This window comes from Lepidochelys kempii, chromosome 6, assembly GCF_965140265.1.
Source record: "Lepidochelys kempii isolate rLepKem1 chromosome 6, rLepKem1.hap2, whole genome shotgun sequence".
In the NCBI taxonomy this organism is placed as follows: domain Eukaryota; kingdom Metazoa; phylum Chordata; order Testudines; family Cheloniidae; genus Lepidochelys; species Lepidochelys kempii.
Window position 1 is genome coordinate 102,999,339 of NC_133261.1, and position 24,915 is coordinate 103,024,253.

The window sequence follows — 24,915 nt, forward strand, 5'->3', positions numbered from 1 at the left end:
AATCTCTGTCCATCCTGGCTAATAGCCATTGATGGGCCTATCCTCCATGAACTTATCTTGTTCTTTTTTGAACCCTATTATAGTCTTGGCCTTCACAAACTCATCTGGCAAAGAGTTCCACAGACTGACTGTGCATTGTGTGAAAAAATACTTCCTTTTGTTTGTTTTAAACCTGCTGCCTATTAATTTCATTTGGTGACCACTAGTTCTTGTGTTACGAGAAGGACTAAATAACACTTCCTTATTTACTTTCTCCACACCAGTCATGATTGTATAGACCTCAATCATACCTCCCCTTAGTCATCTCTTTTCCAAGCTTAAAAGTCCCAGTCTTATTAATCTCTCCTCAGACGGAAGCCATTCCATACCCCAGATCAGATTTGTTCCCCTTTTCTGAACCTTTTCCAATTCCAATATATCTTTTTTGAGACTGGGCGACCACATCTGCACTCAGTATTCAAATGTGGGTGTACCAGGGATTTATATAGATGCAATATGATATTTTCTGTCTTCTCATCTATCCCTTTCTTAATGATTCCCAACATTCTGTTCGCTTTTTTGACTGCCGCTGCACATGGAGTTGATGTTTTCAGAGAACAATCCACAATGACTCCAAGATCTCTTTCTTGAGTGGTAACAGCTAATTTAGGCCCCATCATTTTACATGCATAGATGGGATTATGTCTTCCAATGTGCATTACTTTGCATTTATCAACATTGAATTTCATCTGCTGTTTTGTGAGACCCTTTTGTAGCTCTTCGCATCTACCTGGGTCTTAACTAGCTTGAGTAGTTTTGTATCATCTTCAGATTTTGTCACCTCACTGTTTACCCCTTTTTCCAGATCATTTATGTTGAATAGGACTGGTCCTAGTACAAATTCCTGGGGAACACCACTATTTACCTCTCTCCATTCTGAAAACTGACCATTTATACCACTCTTTATTTCCTAACTTTTAAGCAGTTACTGATCCATGGAGAGGACCTTCCCTTTTATCCCATGACAGCTTACTTTGCTTAAGAGCCTTTGGTGAAGAACCTTATCAAAGGCATTCTGAAAGTCCAAGTTTACTATACCCACTGAGTCCCCCTTGTTCACATGCTTGTTGACTCCCTCAAACAATTCTCTTAGATTGGTGAGGCATGATTTCCCTTTACAAAAACCCCAACTGACTCTGCCCCAACAAATTATGTTCATCTGTGTCTGTTCTTTACTATAGTTTCAACCAGTTTGCCCAGTACTGAAGTCAGGCTTACCAGCCTATAATTGCCGGGATCACCTCTGGAGCCGTTTTTAAAAACTGGTGTCACATTAGCTGTCCTCCAGTCATTTGGTATCGAAGCTGATTCAAATGATAGGCTACAGACACTACTGTTAGTAGTTCTGCAATTTCACATTGGAGTTCCTTCAGAACTCTTGGGTGAATACCATCTGGTCCTGGTGACTTATTATTGTTTAAGTTATTGATTTATCCCAAAACCTCCTCTAATGACACCTCAGTCTGGGACAGTTTTGTCACCTAAAAAAGAAGGTCTTAGGTTTGGGAATCTCCCTCACATTCTCCGCCATGAAGAGTTCATTTAGTTTCTCCACAAGCGCCATATCGCCCTTGAATGCTCCTTTAGCATCTCGATCATCCAGTAGCCCTACTGGTTGTTTAGCAGGCTTCCTGCTTCTAATGAACTTAACATTTTTTTTGCTATTACTTTTTGCATCTTTGGCTAACTGTTCTTCAAATTCTTTTTTGCCCTTCCTAATTGTATTTTTACACATCATTTGTCAGAATTTATGCTCCTTTCTATTTTCCTCACTAGGATTTAACTTCCACTTTTCAAAGGATGCCTTTTTGCCTCTCACTGCTTCTTTTACTTTGTTGTTTAGCCATGATGGCACTTTTTTGGTTCTCTTACTATGTTTTTTAATTTGGGGCATACGTTTAAGTTGAGCCTCTATTATGGTGTCTTTGAAAAGTTTCCATGTGGCTTGCAGGGATTTCACTTTTGGCGCTTTATGTTTTATTTTCTGTTTAACTAACTTCCTCATTTTTGTGAGGTCCCCCTTTCTGAAATTAAGTGCTACAGTGTTGGGCTGCTGTGGTGTTTTCCCCACCACAGGGATATTAAATTTAATTATATTATGGTCACTATTTCCAAGCAGTCCAGCTATATTCATCTCTTGGACCAGATCCTGTGCTCCATTTAGGACTAATTTAAGAATTGCCTCTCCTCTTGTGGGTTCCAGGACTAGCTGCTCCAAGAAGCAGTCGTTTAAATCATTCAAGAAACTTTATCTCTGCATCCTGTCCTGAGGTGATATGTACCCTGTCAATATGGGGATAGTTGAAATCCCCCATTATTATTGAGTTTTTTATTTTAATCTCCTGAGCATTTCACAATCAACATCACCATCCTGGCCAGGTGATTGGTAGTATATTCTTACTGCTATCTTCTTATTATTCAAGCGTGGAATTTCTATCCATAGAGATTCTATGGTACAGTTTGATTCTTTGAAGATTTTTCCGCTATTGGACGCTATGCTTGCTTTCACATATAATGCCACCCCCCCACCAGCATGACCTACTCTGTCATTGCTATGTATTTTGTACCCTGGTATTACCGTGTCCCATTAATTATCATTCCACCAATTTCTGTGATGTCCATTATATCAATATCCTTATTTAATACCAGGCATTCAAGTTAGTATTTAGACTTCTAGCATTTGTATACAAGCACTTATAAAATTTGTCACTTTTTAGCTGTAATTGAATAGGACTCTTTCATTTGACTGGTTCTCATTAGATCCTACTTGTATTTTATCATCTTTCATCCCCTCCTCCTTACTAGGACATAGAGATTCTCTATTAATAGATCCTCCCCTTAGGGATGTCTCTGTCTGAACTATGTGTTTCTCTGCATCTGTCAGCTTCCTCCCAGCCCTTAGTTTAAAAAGTGCTCTACAGCCTTTTTAATTTTAAGTTCCAGCAATCTGGTTCCATTTTGGTTTAGGTGGAGCCCATACTTCCTGTTTAGGCTCCCCCTTTCCCAAAAGTTTCTCCAGTTTCTAATAAATCTAAATCCCTACACCATCATCTCATCCATGCATTGAAACCCTGGAGATCTGCCTGGCTAACTAGTCCTGCAAGTGAAACTGGAAGCATTTCAGAGAATGCTACCATGGAGGTCCTGGACTTCACTCTCTTATCTAGCAGCCTAAATTTGGCCTACAGGACCTTTCTCCTATCCTTCGCTATGTCATTGGTACCAACATATACCACGACCACTGGCTCCTCCTCAGCACTACACATAAGTCTATCTAGATGTGTCGAGAGATCCGCAACCTTCACAGGTAGGCAAGTCACCATGCTGTTCTCCCGGTCATCACAAACCCAGTTATCTATCTTTCTAATGATCAAGTCGGCCATTAATAATACTTGTCTGTTCCTAATAACTGGAGTTTCCTCCCCTGGGAGGTATCTTCAGTGTGAGAGGATACCATGACATCATCTGGAAGGAGGGTCCCAACTATTGGATCATTTCCCTCTGCTCCAGTTGGATGTTCTCTTTCCCTGAGACTTTCATCGTCCTCAACAGCACAGAGACTGTCAGACCGGGAGTGGGACCATTCTACCGTATTCCGGAAAGTCTCATCTGTGTACCTCTCTGTCTCCCTTAGCTCCTCCAGTTCAGCCACTCTGGTCTCCAAAGCCCGTACACGGTCTCTGAAGGCCAGGAGCTCCTTGCACTGAATACACATATACACCATAATCATACATGCTGCATTGGGTTCAATAAACTGGATAGTCCCCACTCTGTTGCTGGACTTCCACCTGCATTGTTTAAATGGATCTCCAATTGTATCCACCTACGCTATCACCAGCAACAGGGACAACCTCCATCAGTCTCACACTCCACTAAGGCCCTATTGCCCTTGATAGCATTCCTCAACAATGTTCCCATTATGTACATATACAAAGCAGCAACCTGGGCATCTGCCCACACGTTTACCCAGCATTGTGTTGCTGGAACAAAACTCATCCAGGGCTGCAACTCCAAAGTCCCCTCTTTCCATTGAGGGGCACTGCTAGACAGTCACCTAAAGTGGAACACCCACAGGGACACTCCTCGAAGAAGAAAAGGTTACTCACCACATGCAGTAACTGAGGTTCTTCAACATGGTTGTCCCTGTGGGTGCTCCACAACCCTCCCTCCTACCCTCTACTTCGGAGTTGTTCCATGATAGACACTCTGTGGTGGAGAAGGAACTGAGGGGGAGGTTAGCCACGCAATGCTATGTAACCGGCTCAGGCATCGCGAGACGGGTACAGCGCATGCGCGGACCAACAGAACGCTGCTGCTACAAGTCTCCAATTACAAGCCCAGGGCACCTAAAGTAGAGCAACCAAATGGACAACCATCTTGAAGAACTTCAGTTACTTCACCTGGTGAGTAACCTCTTTCCTAGAGGACAAAACAAGACAAACACACACAAGAGGGGACGGAAAAGACTAACAAAAATAGAAAATGCAGCTTCTGTCTCTGGTGTTGACTCTTACTTGTAACCTTGCTGATGGAAAAACAGGCACAGCACACAGTTATATCAGCCACTCTGAGTCTTGGCAAACTTGTACCTCTGTTGGGCTATTTAGGGCACTGCTTTTAGCTGCCTCTTTCTGGTCACAGGCTTACAGCACTGTGACAAAATGTAGTCTTGGCTGGTTAAGCCAAACTCTTATTAAACAGGAGGAAAAACAGGAGAGATAGAAAAGACAAGAAATATGGTAGGAAGAAAACACCACATGGAGGGTGAAGTGCGGGGAAAAATGAGAAAATCTCACATCTCAGGGTGTGTTTGGGATTCAGTTGGATCTGATGGAGGAGGGAGTGTCATCTGGATCCCCCTCTCTCTGGCTTGGTCTGGTCAGGACATCTGTCAGGATTAGGACAAAGAAAGTATGGCGTCCCAAGAGATGGCTGGGGTGGCAACCATGATGATGAAACTCACCACAGTGGGTGTTGTCAGAGACTTGCTTCTTCTGCTGATTTTTCCCCAAAGTTTTTTCTTTTTAAGATACCCAAAAGAGAGTGTTGAGTGGAATAGTCCATCCTCTCACTGTTTTATCCACCAATAGGCCTAATTTCCAACACACCAATTTTAGTTCATTGATTTCTGGTCCTCTACTACTCTTGTTTACCAGTCATAATCTTAACCCAGTCCTGAGTAGTATCAGTAAAAATCCTTTATGTTTAAATTAATTCAGTCTGTCTCCTCCTTACATCTTTTCTTAAACAATTTTATACAATAAGTCATTGGGACAAGTTATGAACTTTCACTCATTTTTTACAGTTAAGCTTACAATTAGGGTAAATTTATAGGCCCAGCTATTACAACAGTACTATATTTGCCCTTCTCAAGTTCTCTGGAATATCACCCATCCTCCAGGAGTTCACAAAGCTAAGCTGTAAAAGGGTATTGGCAGTCTTAAAGGAAATATATGTAGGACTGGGGATGAATTTACAGTTAATGGAGAACAAAGCATGTGTTGAAAGAGTAGAAAGAAGCTTTGTGTATATGTATATATGCGTATGCACACGCACGTGCACGCACATATACAAAACCTGAGATCGTATTCTGACATCAGCTGCTTGCTATATTTAGTGTACACCAGTGATTTTCAGCCTTTTTTAATTTGCGGACCCCTTTGGAAATCTTAGACATAATCTGTACGCCCCCCAGGGGTCCATGGACCACACACTGAAAACCAGTGTTCTATGGTAATGACAACCTTTTGCAGAACCCTTACATATAGTCTGTGGACCCCACGCTGAAAACCACTGGTGTACACAACTGCATCACTGAAAGGCAATATGTAAAGTAAACACATAGTGAATGGAAAAGTATTACATTTTAAAAACATTAAAGATATTTTATTATTGTTGAACCATTGTTAAAACAGATTTCAACAGGCTTAGATTATGTACTCTTTGTACATTATAAACTCATTTGGGTAGGGATTGTGTCTAGGCCTTTCTCCTAACTGGGACTTATCATAATATAAATATTTTATGACATAATAATCTTCCACAGGGCTCCCTATGAAATACTACGGTTCTTGTCAAAATTGTGTTACAATCAACTAATATATTTAAACAGAGAAATTGCTAGCATGAATCATAGAATCATAGAATATCAGGGTTGGAAAGGACCTCAGGAGGTCATCTAGTCCAACCCCCTGCTCAAAGCAGGACCAATCCCCAATTAAATCATCCCAGCCAGGGCTTTGTCAAGCCTGACCTTAAAAACTTCTAAGGAAGGAGATTCTACCACCTCCCTAGGTAACACATTCCAGTGTTTCACCACCCTCCTAGTGAAAAAGTTTTTCCTAATATCCAACCTAAACCTCCCCCACTGCAACTTGAGACCATTACTCCTTGTCCTGTCATCTTCTACCACTGAGAACAGTCTAGAACCATCCTCTTTGGAACCACCTCTCAGGTAGTTGAAAGCAGCTATCAAATCCCACCTCATTCTTCTCTTCTACAGACTAATCAATCCCAGTTCCCTCAGCCTCTCCTCATAAGTCATGTGTTCCAGACCCCTAACCATTTTTGTTGCCCTTCGCTGGACTCTCTCCAATTTTTCCACATCCTTCTTGTAGTGTGGGTCCCAAAACTGGACACAGTACTCCAGATGAGGCCTCACCAATGTCGAATAGAGGGGAACGATCACGTCCCTCGATCTGCTGGCTATGCCCCTACTTATACATCCCAAAATGCCATTGGCCTTCTTGGCAACAAGGGCACACGGTTGACTCATATCCAGCTTCTCGTCCACTGTCACCCCTAGGTCCTTTTCCGCAGAACTGCTGCCTAGCCATTCAGTGCCTAGTCTGTAGCGGTGCATTGGATTCTTCCGTCCTAAGTGCAGGACCCTGCACTTATCCTTGTTGAACCTCAGATTTCTTTTGGCCCAATCCTCCAATTTGTCTAGGTCCCTCTGTATCCTATCCCTATCTTCCAGCATATCTACCACTCCTCCCAGTTAAGTGTCATCTGCAAACTTGCTGAGGGTGCAATCCACGCCATCTTCCAGATCATTAATAAAGATATTGAACAAAACCGGCCCCAGGACTGACCCTTGGGGCACTCCACTTGATACCAGCTGCCATCCAGACATGGAGCCATTGATCACTACCCGTTGAGCCTGACAATCTAGCCAACTTTCTACCCACCTTTATAGTACATTCATCCAGCCCATACTTCTTTAACTTGCTGACAAGAATACTGTGGGAGACCGTGTCAAAAGCTTTGCTAAAGTCAAGAAACAATACATCCACTGCTTTCCCTTCATCCACAGAACCAGTAATCACATCATAGAAGTCGATTAGATTAGTCAGGCATGACCTTCCCTTGGTGAATCCATGCTGACTGTTCCTGATCACTTTCCTCTCGTGTAAGTGCTTCAGGATTGATTCCTGGAGGACCTGCTCCATGATTTTTCCGGGGACTGAGGTGAGGCTGACTGGCCTGTATTTCCCAGGATCCTCCTCCTTCCCTTTTTTAAAGATGGGCACTACATTAGCCTTTTTCCAGTCGTACGGGACTTCCCCCGATTGCCATCAGTTTTCAAAGATAATGGCCAATGGCTCTAGAATCACAGCCGCCAACTCCTTTAGCACTCTCTGATTCAACACATCCGGCCCCATGGACTTGTGCTTTTCCAGTTTTTCTAAATAGTCCCTAACCACTTCTTTCTGCACAGAGGGCTGGCCACCTACTCCCCATGCTATGTTGCCCAGCACAGCAGTCTGGGAGCTGACCTTGTTAGTGAAGACAGAGGCAAAAAAAGCATTGAGTACATTAGCTTTTTCCACATCCTCTGTCACTAGGTTGCCTCCCTCATTCAGTAAGGGGCCCACACTTTCCTTGGCTTTCTTCATACCTGAAGAAACCCTTCTTGTTACTCTTGACATCTCTCGCTAGCTGCAGCTCCAGGTGCGATTTGGCCCTCCTGATTTCATTCCTACATGCCCGAGCAACATTTTTATACTCTTCCCTGGTCATTTGTCCAATCTTCCACATCTTGTAAGCTTCTTTTTTATGTTTAAGATCCGCAAGGATTTCACTGTTAAGCCAAGCTGGTCGCCTGCCGTATTTACTATTCTTTCGACACATCGGTATGGTTTGTCCCTGTAACCTCAATAGGGATTCTTTGAAATACAGCAGCTCTCCTGGACTCCTTTCCCCTTCATGTTATTCCCCCGGAGATCCTACCCATCAGTTCCCTGAGGGAGTCGAAGTCTGCTTTCCTGAAGTCCAGGGTCCATATTCTGCTGCTTACCTTTCTTCCCTGTGTCAGGATCCTGAACTTGACCAACTCATGGTCACTGCCTCCTAGATTCCCATCCACTTTTGCTTCCCCTACTAATTCTTCCCGCAGCAGGTCAAGAAAAGCTCTCCCCCTAGTTGGCTCCTCCAGCACTTACACCAGGAAATTGTCCCCTACGCTTTCCAAAACTTCCTGGATTTTCTGTGCACCGCTGTAGTGCTCTCCCAGCAGATATCAGGGTGATTGAAGTCGCCCATGAGAACCAGGGCATGCGATCTCATAGCTTCTGCGAGTTGCCGGAAGAAAGCCTCATCCACCTCATCCCCCGAGTCCGGTGATCTATAGCAGACTCCCGCCATTACATCACTCTTGTTGCTCACTCTTCTAAACTTAATCCAGAGACACTCAGGTTTTTCTGCAGTTTCGTACCGGAGCTCTGAGCAGTCATACTGCTCCCTTACATACAGTGCTACTCCCCCACCTTTTCTGCCCTGCCTGTCCTTCCTGAACAGTTTATAACCATCCATGACAGTACTCCAGTCATGTGAGTTATCCCACCAAGTCTCTGTTATTCCAATCACGTCATAGTTCCTTGCCTTCACCAGGACCTCCAGTTCTCCGTGCTTGTTTCCAAGGCTTTGTGCATTCGTATATAAGCACTTGAGATAACCTGCTGATCGCCCCTCATTCTCAGTATGAGGTAGGAGCCCTCCCCTCACAGACGTTCCTGCTAGTGCTTCCTCCCGGTATCCTGCTTGCCCACTTACCTCAGGGCTTTGGTCTCCTTCCCCCGGTGAACCTAGTTTAAAGCCCTCCTCACTAGGTTAGCCAGCCTGCTCGCAAAGATGCTCTTCCCTCTCTTCGTAAGGTGGAGCCCGTCTCTGCCCAGCACTCCTCCCTCATGGAACACCAGCCCATGGTCAAAGAATCCAAAGCCTTCTCTCCGACACCACCTGCATAGCCATTGGTTGACTTCCACGATTCGACGGTCCCTACCCCGGCCTTTTCCTTCCACGGGGAGGATGGACAAGAACACCACTTGCGCCTCAAGCTCCTTTATCCTTCTTCCCAGAGCCACGTAGTCCGCAGTGATCCGCTCAAGGTCATTCTTGGCAGTATCATTGGTGCCCACGTGGAGAAGCAGGAAGGGGTAGCGATCCGAGGGCTTGATGAGTCTCGGCAGTCTCTCCGTCACATCGTGAATCTTAGCCCCTGGCAAGCAGCAGACTTCTCTGTTTTCCCGGTCAGGGCGGCAGATAGATGACTCAGTCCCCCGGAGGAGAGAGTCCCTGACCACCACCGCCCGCCTCCTTCTCTTGGGAGTGGTGGTCGTGGAACCCCCAACCTTAGGACAGCGCATCTCATGCCTTCCAACCAGCGGAGTCTCCTTCTGCTTTCTCCCCCTAGACATATCATCTGGTCCACTCTCCGCAATGGTACCTGTGGAGAGAACATGAAAACGGTTACTTACCTGTGTCTGCGTTGCTGGTACCCGGACATTCTCCCTTCTTCTTCTGGAGGTCACATGTTGCCAAGCTTCTTCACTGGCCTCTTGGCTCCGCTGTGCAACCTGCTCTAAATCTTTAGAGCTTTGTGCCCGTAGAAGCATATTCTGACTTTTGTCCAGGAAATCCTCCGTTTCTCATATGCAACGCAGGGTTGATATCTGTTGCTCCAGACCTTCAATCTTCTCTTCCAATATGGATACTAGCTTGCACTTTGTACAGACAAAGTTGCTTCTGTCCTGTGGAAGAAAGACAAACATGGCACATCCAGTGCAGGTCACAATAGCTGAACACCCCCCCTCCATATCACCTTCCTACTATGAGCTTTCTCAGAGAAGCTGGCAAGATGTAAGCCTCACTGGGCTCACCCCAGGCGAACTCCCAGGCAAACTCCTGCTGTTTGCTGCTCTGCTGTTCCCCGCTGCTCAGCTGGTCTGCCGCCGCTCAGCTGGTTCGTGGAGCTCTGGCTATCTTTAAACAGCCACGCTTCCCTGAAACAGACAGACAGACACCCCCAATACCCGCCCCCTGCAGGCTACCACCCAATCAGGCACTCGCTCAGGCTTTCAAACTGCCCTCCCAGCAAACACACACTCGGATACTCACTCAGCAAACACACGCTCGGATACTCACCAATCCCAGGCAAACTCCTGCTGTTTGCTGCTCTGCTGTTCCCCGCTGCTTAGCTGGTCCGCCGATTTTCATGCGTATTGTGGATAGATAGGGTTTTTTAAAAAAAACCCTATCTGTTGTGACCTCATTTCTAAAACTATGTGATAAACTGTCTAGTTTTTGTCACCATTTGAACGGGTTCTTAGAAAAATCCCTGAACAGAGAAACAGTGCAAAACCCTACTAGCAACAATAAAAGACATGGCTCTTGCTAGTTTAGTTTCAGTCACATTGGAACATTGTTGCTAATGTTTATTCAACTGTAGCATGGACATGTCTTTAAATGTTCCCAGATGGGCTTGAACTTTGATACATCAATAATGATAGTGTTGCCAGAGTTTAGAGGACTCCTGCAAAGAGAATGTCTGGTCTGCTTCCAAGGGACTAGTATCTCATTTACAAGCTGCATAGAAAAGTTCCTGGTGTATTTGATGTTATTTTAAAGCCCCCAATAAATATGGTGACATTTGTTGCGGGTTTTGGTCCAGTTTACAGTGAATAGTTGGCACTGAGTTGACAGCCTCAATAGAGAAGCCAAGGAGTGAACAGACATTTTTATATGTCCTCCATAAAACCTTTCAGCAATAGTATCTCAAAAGTATTTCAAATGCTTCCAGGTTGGTTACACCTTTTATTTGTGAATCATGTGTTTACACTTTCTGTCTGCTTTTAGATTTTAAAATAGTCAGTGCAGAGACTTGGCCTTTCCTCTGTTTTACAACATCAGTCATACTGCCAGCATTCAATAAAAATATCCTAAACCCCCAAGATTGTCACTTCAGAACAGGTTAAAGCACACTGTTAATTTGTGGATTTTTGCACTGCAATAGAAACACTATGTGAATGGACTTCAGCATCCATGAGGGTCAATCTGACACTATTTGCCAGTGCTAAGTTTAATTTTAAAAACATCTGAATTATTAGAATACTCTTTAAAACTTAATTAAAGAGCAAATATGAGACATTCCAATGCACAGTATATTGTAAATAGAAAGAAAATAGAGAAATAAGTTATCTATGTGTGCCATACTATCATTTAATATCTCCAGAGAGATATTTTAATAGAGAAGGGTTTAATTAATCTCTAACCTTTTTCAATATGATTAGGAGTGAGCTAGTGATGATCTAAAACAGGATGAAAATATAGGTTAGTATTTTAATAACTAGGAGCTGTTCTGTATTACTGTTCTAGAATCTGGATCAGATATTGATATCAATGGAAGTTGAAGGTGCTCAGTATCTGACAAGATCTCCTGTGAGGTTGTATAAATGGATGTTGTGTACTAAAAAACTGGGTATCTTTTTGAAAAATATTTTTAACTTATTCCTGTTACTCTCCTCCTCTACTACTACTGCTTGTCACGCTTACTTCTTGTGCCTTGAGTTTTAATTAGATTGATAGTGCTTTGGGGCGGGGACCAGGTCTTTCTAACTGTACACAGCACCTAGCACAATGGGGCACCAATCCTGATTGGGGCCTTTGGCCACTGTCACCACTGACAGTAGTTGTAATAAGTTTTGGTGAGGTTGACTCTGAGGAAAGGGAAAATTCAAGGAAAACTGAAGCTATATTGATTAAACATACAGTGCTTGGTTAGAGACAAGTATGTTATAGAACCCTTGAGAGAAGAATGATCACTTTGACAGGGTTATGTAGAATAGAAAGGGATAAGGAAAAGAAGTAGTTATCAACTCTTATAGAACTCTTAGCACAACAGAGTGTTTGCTGCCTGCATTTGCCATGGTTGACTGTGTCAAGCTTTTGATAAAAAAACAAGATCCAAATACTTTGTCTTAAATTCCACTGTGTAAAATAGCCATCTGACCTGGGAACTTTGTCCATAGCCAAAACATCTGTGGTTTCTCTGAATACTAATGCCATAACAAGTTGTAGAGCTAGAGTGGACCCTCAGGAGCAGACTTAGGCAAAGTAAGAATGCATGAACAACTGCTGGGCTCAGTGCATATTGAACAAAAGCATTGGAATAGACCATTAAAAGATGTTCCAAAAAGACCATACTAATTTTCTCAGCCCTCGTGTTTTTGGCACTTTCATATGCTGTCTTTAGCATCAGTTAATGGAATATTATTGAGAGATCTGGCAGGGGGGAAAAATAGCTACACTTGTTGCCCCTTTTGTTCAAGTGTTGTCGAGCACTAAGGGCTGAAGTTTGAGAGGCTTTTAGTTATCATGGCTTCAGACATTACATTAGTCAGCAAAAGCTCATTTATAAAGTCAGGAGGAAAATCTCAAATCTACTGCTCAGCACTACTTTCTAAAGACCAGACTCACCAGAGGTTATTGAAGTACTAAGATGTCATGCAGAAGAGTTGGGGAAGGTAGAAAACAGTCAGTAAAAGAAAAAGCTTTAAGTGGGAGATGTGAAATCCTTCCCTTCCCAATGGTGGATTACTATAGTGCCAATAGGTTTCAGAGTAGCAGCCGTGTTAGTCTATATCCACAAAAAGAACAGGAATACTTGTGGCACCTTAGAGACTAACAAATTTATTTCAGCATAAGCTTTCCTGGGCTAAAACCCACTTCATCGGATGCATGCAGTGGAAAATACAGTGCCAATAGGATAGATCCAAAACAACACAGCCACTAACTAAACACACGTACAGAAACAGATGTCAGATGTTGCCACAAAGGCAACATAAGAGTGACATGGAAAATCCAAAGGATTGATATCTGCACTATTATAGAAAATATGTACTATTATGAAAGGACAAGAGCTAATTTTAGGAATTTTTTTTTAATATGTGCCTTAATCCTGGGACCCTGGATACAAGAGTCATTTATGTGTCTAGTTTAGGTATTTACTGGGCAACAATCACCAAAGTATCTCAATATGATAGGAAAGTAAGCTCCAGACCATGTGAATAACTATCCAGTGGGTCCACACCTGAAATCCAGTATCAACAAAAAGAGAGTGAAGATTTAAATAACTTATTTAGCAAGTGAACAAAACAGAATGCACCATCACATTCCAGTACTGTGCATCCATTCACTGCCATAAACTTGAATAGGCTACAGAAGCAAAAGGTGTGAGATAAAAAGCACAGTAAATGTAATGGCAAGAAAGCTAAAAAGACCCAAGTATTACTTACTCACCAACAATTATTACTTTTCAAAGCTGTGCATGAGACTTAGCCACTAAACTCCCTGTCACACTTCAGGGCTCAGTCCTGTCCAACTCTGAAAATATAGATGTTAGTTGGGAGCTAAATAGAAAATTCCTGCTGAGGCATAGCTTTGAAGTCACTAGCAGAAAAATTAAACACATATACACACTTGAAATCTGTGAACTACATTTTAATTAAAATTCCACCTGTATCAAGTTTCATAGAATCATAGAATATCAGGGTTGGAAGGGACCTCAGGAGGTCATCTAGTCCAACCCCCTGCTCAAAGCAGGACCAATCCCCAATTAAATCATCCCAGCCAGGGCTTTGTCAAGCCTGACCTTAAAAACTTCTAAGGAAGGAGATTCTACCACCTCCCTAAGTAACGCATTCCAGTGTTTCACCACCCTCCTAGTGAAAAAGTTTTTCCTAATATCCAACCTAAACCTCCCCCACTGCAACTTGAGATCATTACTCCTTGTCCTGTCCTCTTCTACCACTGAGAATAGTCTAGAACCATCCTCTCTGGAACCACCTCTCAGGTAGTTGAAAGCAGCTATCAAATCCTCCCTCATTCTTCTCTTCTGCAGACTAAACAATCCCAGTTCCCTCAGCCTCTCCTCATAAGTCATGTGTTCCAGACCCCTAATCATTTTTGTTGCCCTTCGCTGGACTCTCTCCAATTTATCCACGTCCTTCTTGTAGTGTGGGGCCCAAAACTGGACACAGTACTCCAGATGAGGCCTCACCAATGTCAAATAGAGGGGAACGATCACGTCCCTTGATCTGCTGGCCATGCCCCTACTTATACCTCCCAAAATGCCACTGGCCTTCTTGGCAACAAGGGCACACTGCTGACTCGTATCCAGCTTCTCATCCACTGTCACCCCTAGGTCCTTTTCCGCAGAACTGCTGCCTAGCCATTCGGTCCCTAGTCTGTAGCTGTGCATTGGGTTCTTCCGTCCTAAGTGCAGGACCCTGCACTTATCCTTATTGAACCTCATCAGATTTCTTTTGGCCCAGTTCTCCAATTTGTCTAGGTCCCTCTGTATCCTATCCCTGCCCTCCAGCGTATCTACCACTCCTCCCAGTTTAGAATCATCCGCAAATTTGCTGAGAGTGCAATCCACACCATCCTCCAGATCATTTATGAAGATATTGAACAAAACCGGCCCCAGGACCGACCCCTGGGGCACTCCACTTGACACCGGCTGCCAACTAGACATGGAGCCATTGATCACTACCCATTGAGCCCAACAATCTAGCCAACTTTCTACCCACCTTATAGTGCATTCATCCAGCCCATACTTCTTTAACTTGCTGACAAGAATACTGTGGGAGACCGTGTCAAAAGCTTTGCTAAAGTCAAGAAACAATACATCCACTGCTTTCCCTTCATCCACAGAACCAGTAATCTCATCATAGAAGGCGATTAGATTAGTCAGGCATGACCTTCCCTTGGTGAATCCATGCTGACTGTTCCTGATCACTTTCCTCTCATGTAAGTACTTCAGGATTGATTCTTTGAGGACCTGCTCCATGATTTTTCCGGGGACTGAGGTGAGGCTGACTGGCCTGTAGTTCCCAGGATCCTCCTTCTTCCCTTTTTTAAAGATTGGCACTACACTAGCCTTTTTCCAATCATCCGGGACTTCCCCCGTTCACCACGAGTTTTCAAAGATAATGGCCAATGGCTCTGCAATCACAGCCGCCAGTTCCTTTAGCACTCTCGGATGCAACTCGTCCGGCCCCATGGACTTGTGCACGTCCAGCTTTTCTAAATAGTCCCTAACCACCTCTTTCTCTACAGAGGGCTGGCCATCTATTCCCCATGTTGTGATGCCCAGTGCAGCAGTCTGGGAGCTGACCTTGTTAGTGAAGACAGAGGCAAAAAAAGCATTGAGTACATTAGCTTTTTCCACATCCTCTGTCACTAGGTTGCCTCCCTCATTCCGTAAGGGGCCCACACTTTCCTTGGCTTTCTTCTTGTTGCCAACATACCTGAAGAAACCCTTCTTGTTACTCTTGACATCTCTGGCTAGCTGCAGCTCCAGGTGCGATTTGGCCCTCCTGATTTCATTCCTACATGCCCGAGCAATATTTTTATACTCTTCCCTGGTCATATGTCCAACCTTCCACTTCTTGTAAGCTTCTTTTTTATGTTTAAGATCCGCTAGGATTTCACCATTAAGCCAAGCTGGTCGCCTGCCATATTTACTATTCTTTCGACTCATCGGGATGGTTTGTCCCTGTAACCTCAACAGGGATTCCTTGAAATACAGCCAGCTCTCCCGGACTCCTTTCCCCTTCATGTTAGTCCCCCAGGGGATCCTACCCATCCATTCCCTGAGGGAGTCAAAGTCTGCTTTCCTGAAGTCCAGGGTCCGTATCCTGCTGCTCACCTTTCTTCCCTGCATCAGGATCCTGAACTCAACCAACTCATGGTCACTGCCTCCCAGATTCCCATCCACTTTTGCTTCCCCCACTAATTCTACCCGGTTTCTGAACAGCAGGTCAAGAAAAGCGCCCCCCCTAGTTGGCTCCTCCAGCACTTGCACCAGGAAATTGTCCCCTACGCTTTCCAAAAACTTCCTGGATTGTCTATGCACCGCTGTATTGCTCTCCCAGCAGATATCAGGAAAATTAAAGTCACCCAGGAGAATCAGGGCATGCGATCTAGTAGCTTCCGTGAGCTGCCGGAGGAAAGCCTCATCTACCTCATCCCCCTGGTCCGGTGGTCTATAGCAGACTCCTACCACTACATCTCTCTTGTTGCACACACTTCTAAACTTAATCCAGAGACACTCAGGTTTTTCTGCAGTTTCGTACCGGAGCTCTGAGCAGTCATACTGCTCCCTTACATACAGTGCTACTCCCCCACCTTTTCTGCCCTGCCTGTCCTTCCTGAACAGTTTATAACCATCCATGACAGTACTCCAGTCATGTGAGTTATCCCATCAAGTCTCTGTTATTCCAATCACGTCATAATTCCTTGACATCACTAGGACCTCCAGTTCTCCCTGCTTGTTTCCAAGGCTTTGTGCATTCGTATATAAGCACTTGAGATAACCTGCTGATCGCCCCTCATTCTCAGTATGAGGCAGGAGCCCTCCCCTCACAGACATTCCTGCCTGTGCTTCCTCCCAGTATCCCATTTTCCCACTTACCTCAGGGCTTTGGTCTCCTTCCCCCGGTGAACCTAGTTTAAAGCCCTCCTCACTAGGTTTCCAGATTTTGTTCTCACTGTATGCACTCAGTACCCTCATCCACAAGGGCAGAAACTATGGACCGGGCAGCTCTGTCTCCATAGTCCAGTACCGGGGCTGGCACCGACCATCAAGAAGAGTTTCTAGAGCCAGACCAACAGCCATAGAAAAAGTTTTGCCCTCACCAGTCTTGGCTTCCTCTTAGAATCATAAAACCATAGGGCTAGAAGGGACCGCAAGGGTCATCTAGTCTAACTCCGTGCCAAGATGCAGAATTTGTTGTGTCTAAACCATCCACGACAGATGGCTATCCAATCTCCTTTTGAAAACCTTCAGTAAAGGAGCTTCCATAACCTCCCTAGGCAGTTTGTTCCATTGTTCTTACAGTTAGGAAATTTTTTCTGAGATTTAATCTAAATCAGCTATGCTGTAGTTTGAATTCATTGTCTCTTGTCCTGTCCTCTGGGGCAAAAGAGAACAACTTTTCTCCATCTTTCTAATGGCAGCCTTTCAAGTAGTTGAAGACTGCTATCATGTCCCCCTTTAATCTCCTCTCTTCCAAATTAAACGTACCTACTTCCTTCAGCCTTTGCTTATATGCCTTGCATTCCATCCTTTTGCTCATCTTTGTTGCTCGGCTCTGGATCCTTTCCAGTTTTTCTACATCCTTTCTATACATTGGTGACCAAAATTGGACACAGTACTCCAGCTGAGGCCTAACCAGCTCTAAGTAGAGAAGTACTATCACCTCCCTTGACTTGCATGCTATGCCTCTGTTAATGCAACCCAAAATTGCATTTGCTTTTTTTGCAGTAGCATCATATTTTTGACTCCATGTTAAGGTTGTGATCCACCACAACTCCCAGATCATTCTCAGTAGAGCTGCTGCCAAACCAGTATTCCCCCATTCTGTATTTGTGCATTTGGTTTTTCTTCCCTCAGTGTAGAACCTTACATTTATCTTTGCTGAATTTAATTTTGTTGTCTATAGCCCAGTTCTCTAATTTATCAAGATCCCTTTGAATTTTAGCTCTATCTTCCAAAGTGTTGGCAACTCCTTCTAGCTTTGTGTCATCTGCAAATTTGATCAGTAGGCTCTCTAATTCATACATCCAGGTCATAAATAAAGATGTTAAATAACACCAGACCCAGATAATATCCCCGTGAAACCCCTCTTGAGACTTCCTTCCAATCTGACATCATTCCATTAATATCTACTCTTTGTTTGCAGTTGTTTAACCAATTATGTATCCACTTAATTTTTGGAATTCACCAATATTCATGCAATTTAATGATTTATCTGGTATCTTGCTCTCCAGATCTCTGACTATCAGCCAAATTTTTCAGGTCTTCAATTTTTGGGTGCCCAACTTAAGACACCTAGAACAGCCAACAATTATTCAGACATTTATTGATCCCTACAGCTTCTATTGACTTTAATGGTACTATAAATGCTCAGCACATCTGAAAGTCAGATACAAAGTGTTTCAAGTAGGGCACCCAAAAACAGACACTCCAAATTAGTGACCAATTTTTAAAAGTATAGGTGTATCTTTCTAAGAGGAAAACTGGTGGGGAAAATGAGAGTAGTGAGAGTATAATTAGGGCTCCATCTGCCCCCTGGCACAAGGGGACTAAATGCTGTAGAAAACACTCCTAAGTTCTGGGAAAGAACTCCTGCTACCTCCAAAGGCATCACATACCATTTGCATATATTTGTACAAAAATTGTTACTTGTTTTTAGAAAAGGAGTACTTGTGGCACCTTAGAGACTAACCAATTTATTTGAGCATAAGCTTTCGTGAGCTACAGCTCCGATGTTCCGATGAAGTGAGCTGTAGCTCACGAAAGCTTATGCTCAAATAAATTGGTTAGTCTCTAAGGTGCCACAAGTACTTCCTTTCTTTTTGCGAATACAGACTAACACGGCTGCTACTCTGAAACCTGTTACTTGTTTAATTTTCTCAAAACTAGCAACAAGCCAAAGTTTACCTCTTTTGCTTCATTTAAATATTTCACTATATTTTGCATGTATATACAAAAATATATTACATTTGTTTAAGTCCTTCCATGAAGTGTAAGATTACTACCTCTCTCTCCTAGATATAGTGTCAGAGCTGTTCAAGAGCATTGGATAATGTCACCTTCTTGTAGCTGTTGCTTACAGAGCATAATTTCTAGTTACTACGCATACCTGAATGTTTTGTAAGTTGGTATATTATAACATAATTAGAAGGCGGTCACAGCTCTGTCCCCGTCCGTCAGGGAGGGAAACCACGCCCCCTTGCTATAATGCTTCTGGAGTGACTCAGTTCAGGGGGAAATTAGCCGACAGTTAATAGACCCAAGCCTGCAGTACAGGCCTGGCAGCAATTAGATCTATAAGTCCCGGACCTCAGCCAGGGCGATGCAGCAAACAGTTAATGGCTCTGGCCTGTAGTCAGGCAGAACAGTAGTGAGTCTATAAGCCCAGATCCTTCAATCGGGGAGGGCAGCAAACACTTAATGGCTCTGGCCTGCAGTCACGCAAAGCAGCAGTGAGTCTATATGCCGAGGGGACCCTCAATCAGGGCAGGGCAGCAAACAGTTAATGGCTCTGGCGTGTAGTCAGGCAGAGCAGCAGTGAGTCTATATGTTGGGGGCCCTCAATCAGGGTGGAATGGCAAAACAGTTAACGGCTCTGGCCTGCAGTCAGGCAGAGCAACACAGCAGTCTAGGGGGATCAGCTCTCTGGTGGGACAGAAAGCAAAACCATCTGGCATCCTAACTCAGGCCGGGGACAAACCAATGCAAGCCTGTTGGCCTAAAGGTGGGAAGGCTGCCACACTCAAGGGCAGGGGGACACAGGCGCACCCGACTCCACTGTGTCCCAGCCCAGGGCCATAACAGTGGCAGAGTGGTCTGCCACTGGATCAGCAGGGAAATCCGGCAGTAACATGTTGGCCGGCTTGCAATCAGTAATACAGCCAAACCCTATTCGGCTTCCCTGGGCTCCTTCCTACACTCCCATTTAGGAGGTACCTATGTTCCAGGGTCGTCGTTCATCTGGCTGGGGTAAACAGCTAATGGCAGCCCCAGCAGCTCCTCGGTGTTCCCAGTTCCTGGCAGCTCCAGCAATCCCTCTGGGTTTCTGGCGATGTAGCTGCCTCCATCGGGTCCAAGCTTCAGCAGCAGGGGGGAGATGTCCTGCTCCTCTGGCAGCTCTCCCACAACTGAGCTGGAGGGCCTGCCTTTTATATTTCCAGTTCCTGTCCCACCCCTCTGCTTCCAGATATCCAGAGCGGATATCCCGGCTCTGCCCACCAGGGAGACAAAGCCCGCTCACTGCAATGTTTTCAGCTATTGTTTTTGTGATCTTCTGTTTTGTGACGCTTTTGAAAACAGTTCAAGAGAACTGACCTGTTATACACAGACTACTGTGGATAGCTTATAAATGGGTTTGAATTTGTAAGGTGGTTTGGATACTCATGGCATCTTTTTTCTTTTTTAATGAAGGCATTGGGGATGGAGGAAATGAACTGGGAATGGGAAAAGTAAAAGAAGCTGTAAGGAAGCACATAAAAAATGGAGATGTTATAGCTTGTGACGTTGAAGCTGAGTTCGCTATTGTAGCCGGTAAGTTTTTAAAAAGTGAGAACAAAGCACATGTGTTGCAGATTAATTTTGGTTTGGCACTTTCTCTAAATGATCTACTGAGCATTCAGGTACGGTGAGCTTTCTCTCTTTTGTGCCCAATCCTGTGAGGTGTTGAGCATCCACATCTTCCCTGGTATAACTGAAAATGGAGAATGCTCAGCATGTCACAGGATTGAACTTTTCATAATGAGTTCCTGCAAAATTAAAAGATCAAAGATCATCACATGACTCTAGAGTCCTGTTTGTGAGTTAGTTTGGAGCCTTTTTAACTTTTATACTGCTGTTAATTTCATTTCAAAACTGTACTAAGCAATTAAAGGTGTTATGTTCAAAAGCATTCAGCCTCTCTTTGCTCCCATTGAAGTCAGTGCTCAGTATTGGCCTAGCTCTGCTCTCATTAAAGTCAGTGTTACTTCAATGGCAGCAGAACTAGGCCAACACTGAGTACTTATGAAAATTCCCACCCTAAATAAATATTAAAATCATTTGACTCTCAAGGAGAACTGTACGGCCATCTTCTATGCAGGAATTAAATGAACTTTGTATTCATATAAGTTCAGTGTATTTGTTAATACCCTGGGGGTGTACCATACCAGCTAAAATCAATTGCACTTATGGGGTGATGCGAACTCTATCAAATAATCTCTGCAGGACTTCTATACATTCTAAATTTTGCATGTAACAAAACAGAAATGCAACTTCATGTTTAGAACCCTTTCCTGCCCTGTTGACTTGGCCAGCACAAAACAGGCTTTACAGAAGTTAATAATGAAGGAGACTGATTCAGCAATGACAGATTTACAAATTGTGTGGTCTGTATTGTGCTATAGCTCAGTACATTGGGTGCCCATGTATGTACCATAATGGGAGGTCACTTTAATAGAAGGGACTAGGGAGGCTAGATTTCCAACACCAATGGTACAGAAATAGGAAGTAATTGGGGAGGAAATTGGGAGTGAAGAGTCTGATTGTTTCTACCCTTTCTGCCCATGTGTCTGTCTTAAAGTTGCTGTTCTAGGAACTGCAGTGTTTATACACAGAGCAGCTGGCTAGCCCAAGACACAGCAGAGGAAAAAAAAGGAATGTGTTTTGAGCAGGAAGGTCAAATGGGGAATGTAACATGCAACTATAACATTAATTTCCAAATGTTCTAAAAATGGAAGTGTGGAAAATTTGAATATTCCAGACTTCTGGGAACAGAGGTCTAGGAACAGTAGTTGTGCGATTTACGGGTGCAGGAGCATTAGTCGTGTGATCGGAGTTGCTGGATCAGTAATGATAAAATATGAAGTCTGCTGAGAGAAATGCAAACACAGTATTAGAATGATCAAGTATTTTTAAAGAAGTTGCCCAACATCACTTAAAAGACAATGAGGTCTAGTCTGATCTCAGTGTACAAATAATTCATGGATATTAACTTTGTTGGGATAAACACTTACAATCCCACAAAGCCCTCAAGAAGAATTATAGACTTCATCAGCAGTCAACAGACAGTCATTTGCTGTTTTCATCACAGCTGCTCCTCCCATAAAACGGCTGAATTGTTTACGCAGCCTATGCTCTTTGTGAACAAAAAGAATAAGCTATGAACTTTATAAAAAATTTTCATTATAAAATCTGACACCATGTAAATCTCACCTGGTTTTGGAAAAGCTGATAACTCAACTCATCCTAAGTTTGCAAAAGTTGACAAGACTTGGTTCAGTTAAAGCCACACAGAATCCATGGCTTTGGCACAAAACCAAGTGAAATTCTGGTTTTGACTATTTCCCTTTTGAGTTTTTGCATTTGTTTGAACCACAAACCCCCAAATTTAAACTAGTAGCTGCAAACCTGCACGTATTGGATCGGAAATAAAAGTTCACGCAAACAGCTAAAAAAAAACTTTGCTCAACTCTAAATTAGACACACAAATACAGCATATAGCAAAGTTAAAAACTTTTATATTACAGAAGATACCCAAAGGTGAACGTGAATGACAAGATTTATATCCACCAAGTGAGATGAAACTTGATTTCAGAGTCAAAGCACAGGCCTGGGAGTCAAGACTCTTGAATTCTATTCCTGGCTTTCTCATTTATTATTAGATAATTAGTATCACCCCAAATATTAATATGTACTTTGAAGGACTGATTTTAATCTAGAGGAATGTCAATAAGCTGTACGATGTATCTAATAATAGCTTGCAGGAAAATTGTTGATGCCATGGAATTCCCCATGAGATTTTTCTGGTAACATGCTTCTGCAAGTATAAAAATAAACAACTGTAAGACATATTAAAAATAGAATATCTCTGTGGAACAGTTAATGAAACAGCACATGGCTGTTCTTATAGACTATTTCAATCCAAAACAGGCACTAGGAAAATCTTGCTAATAAAACCCATCAAATTGTGTATTCCACCACTGGTCCATAAATTGGTTTCTGATTCCGTCTAACTTTGTCACTGGCAACTAACCTATCAAAGTAATGTGGAAGGCTAGAGACATCTCCAGTCTTTAGCCCTTACAGCTGAGTTTTTCAATGTAGTTAATTTCAAAGCATAACTCTAGATAGGGTAGTACAGTAACTTTTCAGAATTTAGTAAACTGGTAGGGTGTGTACAGTGTACTGTATGAAATGTTTGTATTATCTTAAAACATTTAATTAAAAAACCCTTATTGCTGAATATTATTAGGACATTCCTACCTCTCACCCCACACTTTGAGATTTACGTGGATTAGGTTCACAATTATTTAAAAACATTTTATGTTTAATTTTTACTGTCCAGTTTCATGGTGACTTTCTCTTGCAGGGGTCTCTAACTGGGGAGGCTATGCTGTTGCTTGTGCTCTGTATATCCTCAACACCTGTGAAATACACGATCGCTATCTGAGGAAAGCTATTGGGTTCCCCAGATTGTCCAAGAAGGCAAACTGGGCATCAGCACTTCCATCCATTACTAAGGTATTCTCTGTGGATAGGTTAGGAGATTGATAATGGGATGGTGAAACCTTCAGCTGTTGGTCACTGGTTCAGAACTACTACTATCACATGGCTATTTAATGTGCTACAGGAAATGAGTTTGGGCTCTCAGTCCAATTCCTAGTGGACAAGAGCACATACCACAACCAACATTCTCAGAAAAGGGTGCACTGATTATGTGAGCATGGAAAACTGAACCTCCTTATTTTTATAGATGTGCCATCCAGAATGGGGTTGAGGCAAATTAATGGGAAAACATGAGAAATCTTGAATACTGAAGGTATCCATATTGCACCTGTTCCCCGGATAAAAAAAAATTCACTCTCAGTGGCTGCCAGACTCCTTTCACCAGCATGAAAATCAGTTTAAAAATATTCAAAAATATGTAAACTTTGTCCTCTGAATACATCTGCTGCTGGGTTTCTGTGAGTATTTGGACAGAATCAGTAGTATAAGCATATAAACAATTCTAGGGTGTTACAAGCTGCCTTTCTCCTAAAGCAATTCAGTTAAGTTTGAGAGAGACCAGGTGGATTTTAACCATTTGTTGAAAACTACAATAGAATACAAATGTGATCCTAGGCTACATTACAGCAAATAAAGTAAACAATCGCTCTCCTGCTGGGTGATCCAGCAAGGCATACTGGTTGTGGGCAGATGAACCTTTCTCTCTATTCAGAGTCTGTCACCATGCCACCACAAAGAGAAGCTCTTAACACCCCGTATAGATTCTAAGTTACTCGTGTCTTGTGATGGTCACATGTCACATACATAGCATGTTCAGACATGCCGAACCATAGCTCCCCCAACTGCTAGAAAATGTGAAACAGGTGCTAAGAACATTAAAACAAGGGCAAAAGTGCCTCATCCCTGGGACACAGGAGCATGTAAAGGTGTATTTGGGGAGTGGATGGGTTCTCCCGTCTCCTAACAGGGTTTCATTGTTTTTTCAACTTACAGTACCACTACTCTCCATCTTGAAATATAACCTTTCTTCCCACCTTATTATGTTTATGTAGGTAGAAACTGATTTGATGCCTGACAGTAAGATTATAATTGGAAATCTATAAAGGTTTCCATTTGAGGGAGCCAACTATAAAAGAAAAGGAGTACTTGTGCACCTTAGAGACTAACCAATTTATTTGAACATGAGCTTTCGTGAGCTACAGCTCACTTCATCTGATGAAGTGAGCTGTAGCTCACGAAAGCTCATGCTCAAATAAATTGGTTAGTCTCTAAGGTGCCACAAGTACTCCTTTTCTTTTTGCGAATACAGACTAACACGGCTGTTACTCTGAAAACTGTAAAAGTGTTCTTAGCTGAAATTGATTGTCAGGTTGAAGCCCAGGAGTGAACTTTATTTACCAGATTTGATGTCTGCTGTTTCAGATATTTCTAAATTAAAGAAGGGACAGATAATTGAAGTTCTGAAGCTTCAAACATATATTTCACCAATACAACTCAGAACTAGGTGTAAATCT

At 43.1% G+C, this 24,915-nt stretch overlaps 1 protein-coding gene and 1 long non-coding RNA gene across 4 annotated transcripts in view; one reads left to right on the top strand and one right to left on the bottom strand.

Annotated features, from left to right (window-relative positions):
* LOC140913307 (uncharacterized) overlaps positions 1-20,079 on the bottom strand; it is a 40,260-nt gene extending 20,181 nt beyond the window's left edge. The window contains exon 1 of the long non-coding RNA XR_012159530.1: positions 19,856-20,079. This is a non-coding gene — a long non-coding RNA (uncharacterized lncRNA). The remainder of the gene's footprint in view (positions 1-19,855) is intronic.
* DGLUCY (D-glutamate cyclase) overlaps positions 1-24,915 on the top strand; it is a 104,293-nt gene that overhangs the window by 68,116 nt on the left and 11,262 nt on the right. For all 3 annotated transcript variants that reach the window (XM_073349432.1, XM_073349431.1, XM_073349433.1), the window contains exons 11-12: positions 20,330-20,449; positions 23,265-23,416. In XM_073349432.1, coding sequence (XP_073205533.1) covers positions 20,330-20,449; positions 23,265-23,416 — 272 coding nt within the window. The remainder of the gene's footprint in view (positions 1-20,329; positions 20,450-23,264; positions 23,417-24,915) is intronic.